This window comes from Octodon degus, unplaced genomic scaffold (genome assembly GCF_000260255.1).
Source record: "Octodon degus isolate 3935 unplaced genomic scaffold, OctDeg1.0 scaffold00237, whole genome shotgun sequence".
Lineage (NCBI taxonomy): Eukaryota > Metazoa > Chordata > Mammalia > Rodentia > Octodontidae > Octodon > Octodon degus.
Genome location: NW_004524813.1, coordinates 464,394 through 470,678, shown reverse-complemented (window position 1 = coordinate 470,678; position 6,285 = coordinate 464,394). Strand labels below are relative to the sequence as shown.

Sequence of the window (6,285 nt, the reverse complement as noted above, 5' to 3'; positions counted from 1 at the left end):
CTGGGAGAGGGTCCGGCCCAAGCTGCGCCTGGGCTGGGACTGGTCCCGCCGGTGCAGGGTAGCAGGAAACTCTCCGCACACTCACCGGACCTGGGCTAGGACTCAAGTCTTTCCTTTTTAAATCACAAGAGAGTATATAGAAACTGTTACACAGAAGCAAGTTTTATAGCTCTGAAACTTTCAGATGAGCTTTTATGAAAGAAATATTTACAAATAACTAGTGAAGCATTAATCTTACCATTTTGTATGTATAAAGAAAGTCAATAATGCTCCAGGTTTTAAATTCTGTTTGTTGTTTCATTTTGCTTTGTAATTGTGTCGCTAGGGTCAATCGCAGGACCTCACACAAGCTTATAGATGCGTCATTTCCCACTCAGCAGTCCTCGCGGCCCACTTTCAGATTTTAATACTAGATTTTTATAAACTGTGCATATGAACATTCCAACAAAAGGTAGATGACTGAACATAAATGCTTAGTTTCATCCCTTCCTAAGCCACAAAAGACTTTTTAAAATAGACATTAATGTACATGAGCAAAAGAAATGAAAGGGTGAGAACTGTAGCCAAGTGGTAGAATCTGGCTCTCTGACGACTTCTGTGCCCGCAGTGGGGAGAGCTAGAAGGCAGCCCAACTGACTTTGCAGGTTCTCTCAAAGGCTCAGAAACTGGTAGAAGTTGAGCGTCAGGTTGAAGGTGTTAGCTGAAACGACAAGTTTTACATCTTTTCCACAAAGGTCTGAAGTCTTATTCTTGGCAAAAAGGCAAAGAAAATATCTTTTGACTGGAATAAAAAATCAGGCACAACTTTGTGTGCAACTGCTAAACTGAAAATGAAGCGTGACTGAAAACCTCTATGTGGAATGTTATAATTCTGTTCTGTTTTATCCTGCTTCTCCCAGAAAACACTTGAGGGAGGCAGAACACAGTTACCTGTGAGGAATCAGACTAGGCAAACAGCAAAAAACCCATCAAGGTGTTAGCACTGAGCGTTACAAAAGACTTGGTTTAGCCAGACACATCGAAATGATGGCCACATTTGACGAGCCTTGCACGCATTTCCATATTCTAGTCTGCCTTTTTAAATGTTCACTCATACTTATGAGCAAATGACAAAAGATCTCCAGACATTTGAGAATGAAAACAGCATGAAATAAAATACTTTAATGTAAATGAAAAAAGTGGTTACAGGGGTGGACGAGATAGCTCAGCAGTCTAAAGCGCCTGCTGTATAAAGTAAAGCCATATTAAAATGCTGAGCTGTAAAAGGCTCTAGTCAACAACTTCTGCGGATAACCCACTACTATTGTGGACTGCTGGACTGTGTTGGATTGTTCTGCTGAATTCACGCACCTATAATATTTAGAGGTCAATAGAATACCCATCTCTGACAGGACTAAACAAAAGGGATACAAAGGAAGGACCATTTTGTATCTGTATGTACAGAATAGTTAGGAGAGATATACAGCTACTTTCACTTAATTCAATGAGAAGAAACATTTGTACTGATAGTATTTGAACAGGATATCCTGTCTGCATCTTGTATTACGGATAACCACTGAGAAGATAACAATGCACAATGTATTAATTATTGAAAATGTCCTATTAATCAGCTTTGAAAATGTCTCGTTGATATGTTTCTCAATAAAATAAAATATAAAAATTAATTAATTAATAAAGGGCCTGCTTAGGCAGGCTTAAGCGGACGTTTGGGGACTGCAGTTGGATCCCCAGCACCACAGGCCTCGCCAGCCGGCCCCCAGGGTGGGTGAGCCAGCCACAAAAAAAGTGCTTACCAGAGGTAGAATTATGGAAAGGAAGCATCTCAAAAACCTCATCAGAAAGTCCTCAAAGAGTTGAGCAAATAGTGTTTCGAGAATAAAACCAGTATATGACTTAAAAAGGAACAAGCTGAAAATGAATCCTTGATTATAAGAATATCGGGCCGGGGAGATCGCTCGGTGAAATAAGCGCCTCCTTGGCAAGCACAAGACCTGAGTTCAATCCCCGGTTCCGCCAAAAAAAAAAAAAAAAAGGAATATAAGAATATCGGTAAAACATAAGGTAGAGACAGTTTGTCAGAATTAAAGAGATAGAGAATAGAGAAGTGTAAAAAAGAAAGTAGGGGGTCATGTGGTCCAGTATCCAAATAAGAAATTGAGAGAGAACAAAACAGTAACAAATGATCAAATAGTGACTACAGAACTGAATAATTAGTTTGTAGTTGCTTGGCCCCTTGAGAGCCCAATGCAGTGCGTGAAAATATTCCCACACCAAGGTGCTTCATTAGTGAAATCCAACTCTGAAGACAGTAGAAGATGCCACAACAAGCCCGCTCATCTCAGAAAGCAGCCAGCCACATGAGACCAGCAGGTCTGTCTGCCCACTGCCCTTTGCCTCCCTGGGTTGCCCTGAACTCTCTTGCCTCAGGCTGTGCACCATGGCCTGATGGAGCCCTAGTAGTCCCACATGGGAGACAGGTGAGCCAGGTCTCTGCCAGCTGCCAGAAGGCTCAGTGCTTGTGCACAGTGGGGCTGGGGCTGGGGCTGCTTGCCCTTGTCCAGGCACTGGACAGGCTGCAGACTCACCTGGCTGCAGTAGTCGGTAACATGTAGGCGGCATCCTAGCAGTGAGCCTCACTGGGTGCTGGCGCCTCCCTTCTCTCTGCCCATATTCCCAGGAGAAGCTGGACAAGTAGGACCTGGGAAGTGCAGCATTGTCACTTCTTCCCTTGCAGCAAGTGCAGCTCAGTTTAGGTAATCTAGAGCCTCTGCCTGAGAGGAGCAGGAGTGAGGGTGAGGGTGAGGGGACTAGAAGTCACATAGTGACTGGAACAGATTCTGGCTGGGAACTGGCTTGTTTCACTGGACATACAAGGATAAGGAAATAGAATAATAACAGATGTCTCCACAGAAACAATTTGGAAACTAAGATCATTAGGCAATACATGGAAAATTCTGTGGAAAATATAATGGAGTTACTTTTAGGCAGTATCAGTATATTGTGATACTAAAGACATCTTCACCTGTTCAAAGTCTCAAGAATTTAGTCTATACCTTTTACTAAGGTAGCTACTAAGAAGATTATGATTCAGAATCAAGGGAACAAACTTAAGGGACCATGAAACAGGAAAGGCAGCGTAAAAGAATGGGAGAAGTAATCTCTAGGATGTTCACAGAGATCCTAGTATGATAAAAAGAAGTGGAACTGGTAGGCTTAGGGAACAGCAGGTGTAGTTTGAGAGTTTTATTGAGACTAGGGGAGAGTTCTCTAAAAAGATGAAAATGATAGATTATGTAATGTGCCTAACAAAAGTTTAAATTTTGGAAGTATTAACTGCATTAAAAAAGTAAGCGGATGGGTTGGGTAGGGGTGGGTGGGACAAATACTACCTCTAGGAAAAGCATAATAGAGGAAAAAGAAAAGTAACCTGAACGTACCAATTATCTCACCTGTAAATAATATTTAGTCGTGTTGATAATGCTGTATTACTGTGTTAGAAGAATATTAGAGTTGTCATGAAGATTACATATGTCTGCATGAGAATATGAAAACTAAGGCTTTACATTACTGATATTTACAGAAATAATGTAAACATACATTTAGAAGGGCCAGGGAGATGGCTCAGTGTGATAAGTGCTTCCTTGGCAAGCGCAAGGGTCTGAGTTCAATCCCTGGTACTGGAAAAAAAAAAAAGTATATTTAGAGATATAAGTAATCATTGAAAAGGGATTTGGAAGTAGTTGCTTCTGAAATAGGATGAGAGTTGAAGCAAGTTACAATTATTTTTCATACAAATCCTATAGAAATAGTTGATTCTTTATAACCTTGATAAAAATAAAAACTAGCATAAATTGTACTTTAAGAAAAACAGATGGATGTGTAAGATTACATAGATGTGTGTTGGATTATCTTATTTGTGTGTATTACACAGAGCAGTGGATTTCATTTTGGCACATTCCACATATCGCAGTTTGATTATATCGCCCTCCCCATTAGCTCTCCCTTTCCATATGAACATACTTTGATCTTTTCCCACCCCCAACCACCTGTCTCTTCTGTAATAGTCTTTTACTTCTATGTCGTATTTAAAATTTTTTTTCCTAAATTCCTCAGGTGAGAAATAACATGCTGCTTCCTTTTGCAGAGATTGATTTATTTCAATTAACATAGTGCTCTCTACAGTTCCATAAATTCACCTTCAAATGAAAGGAATGGAGTGAACTGATTTTAGCTTCTTTATGGGTGAAATTTCATAGGTCACGTTTTCCTCACTCGTCTGCTGACGGACCCCTGTGTTCTTTCATATCTTAGCTGTCATGAGTCGTGCTGTAAATTGTGCTTACACGTGGCTATGCAGGTGTCTCTATGGTGTGTTGGCTGTGCTTCTTTCAGGAATATATTGTACTGAGGAGTGGAATAGCAAGACCGGAGGAAGCTTGGGTGTTAGCTTTGTGAGGACCCTCCATTCTGACGTGCGTTACATTTGCACCAAGAGTGGAGAGCTCGTTTTCCCTGAATCTGTGCCAGCTTTTTTTTTTGGATTCTGGATGATTGCTTTAGATTACTTTAGAAAGTAAGTTGTTTTTGTTTGGTTTTTTTGTTTTTCTTGTCTAGAGATTGACATTGTTTGTTTGATTTCATTATTAGATCAGATCCAAGGTGCGAAGACATGAAAAGATAGCATCTGGGAATATCAGCAGTTTTGAATTGAATGAATATATCAAAGGCAAACTGAATAGATGTGTATGTACCCACGAATATGACACTCTGCTTGCATTTATGGATTCAAGTGAGCTTTTTAAAAACAGGCATCAGCCATAGTAATCTGGTTATTAATTATATGAAAACTAAATCTTCCCTCAGGACACCATAAATATAACAATTTCTTGGTAAAAGTTTATATTTGATTGTAATTAGACTGTTTAAAAAGTGTTACAAGCCATTTCAATTTTCCATCATGATTTGTACCATATTTAATGTAATTTTATTTTTTAATTGTTTTAAAATTTTAGTTTATGGTACTACTTTTTGGTATGAATTATACTTGTGAAAAAATATGTGAGCATAGGTGACGTATGTATTTTAATATGTATTAAAATTTTACTGTGTCATTATCAATAAAACAAAAAAATACAATGTACTGATTAGTGTGCTTTATTTATACTAAAAAGAATAATGCTATTAATGGTATTTGGTGTTTTACTATCTAGCGTGTATGCATGGCCTAAAATTAAAGTAAACTGAATTTATTCACTGCATATTGAACACTCCCATACCCACTATTCAGGCATAGTCATAGGCACTAGTTATGCAAGGTAAGATATTCCTGAACTTCAGAGCTTAAAATACACTGAGGGAGAATTTGAGAACCTTTTCATACATGGTACATAATTTTATTTCATTGATAAATCAGACCTGCATGTGCAAACATCATATTGTCTCACTAGTATAAGAACCTGAAAGAGAATTAAATCTGAAGGGTACAGTAGATACTGGGAAGAGACCGAACCTGTCTGAAAGGAAGGAATTGCTGAGATGAGGACAGGAGAGGGAGTAGGGAAAGAGATATATCTATGTATGTAAGCAGGATGGTTTGGAGAACTATACTATGGATTTCTGCTGGTCTGTGGAAAGGAGCAGTTAATGCTTTTTTGTCTTTTCTTTTTTCTTTTTCTCTTCTTAATTTCTCATAACTTTTTTCTTCTGATTTTGCATGCATATGTCTGGTAATCTGAACAACTAATTTGAAGACAGCACTATGCAGTACAATAAATATTGTAGAATCCATAGTATTTTGTTCAGTGAAATTCTGTATCATTTGTAATTTTTGCTGTTTTTAATACTATTTTGTACTCTTTAAAATTTTTTTTGAAATGTTAAATTTTTTAAAAATTAATAAATAATTTTACATCATTAAGTGAATGAAAACATTGCATCTTCTGAGTGAGTTAATAAAAGTGAATTATGTTTGACTTTCATAAATAACTTCCTTCTTGTTTTTTCCTTTAAAATGTCTCTGTTGTTCAGCATTTGTTACTGTAAAAAAAAAAGGGGGGGGCCTGAGATGATCACCTGTCGAGAAGATTTACTTTGGCTGCGGTGTCTGTCGGGTTTCATCGCTTGGCCCCATTGCTCTGGGCTCTCAGGCGGTGGGAGCACAGTGTGTGCTAAGCTGCTCATCTGATGCTAGGCAAAGAGGAGAAGGAAAAGGACTGGGGTCGCAGCATCCCCCTTACTGGTCCAGCCCAAGTGACTTTTCACTAAAACCATCTCCTAAAGTTTGAT

The 6,285-nt window shown here is 38.6% G+C and overlaps 1 protein-coding gene across 5 annotated transcripts in view; it reads left to right on the top strand.

Annotated features, from left to right (window-relative positions):
• Positions 1-5,594, top strand: part of Arl6 (ADP ribosylation factor like GTPase 6) — a 32,349-nt gene extending 26,755 nt beyond the window's left edge. For all 5 annotated transcript variants that reach the window (XM_023706045.1, XM_023706044.1, XM_023706043.1 and 2 more), the window contains one exon: positions 4,648-5,594. In XM_023706045.1, coding sequence (XP_023561813.1) covers position 4,648 — 1 coding nt within the window. In that variant the 3' untranslated portion in view covers positions 4,649-5,594. The remainder of the gene's footprint in view (positions 1-4,647) is intronic.
• The last annotated feature ends 691 nt before the right edge of the window (positions 5,595-6,285 follow it).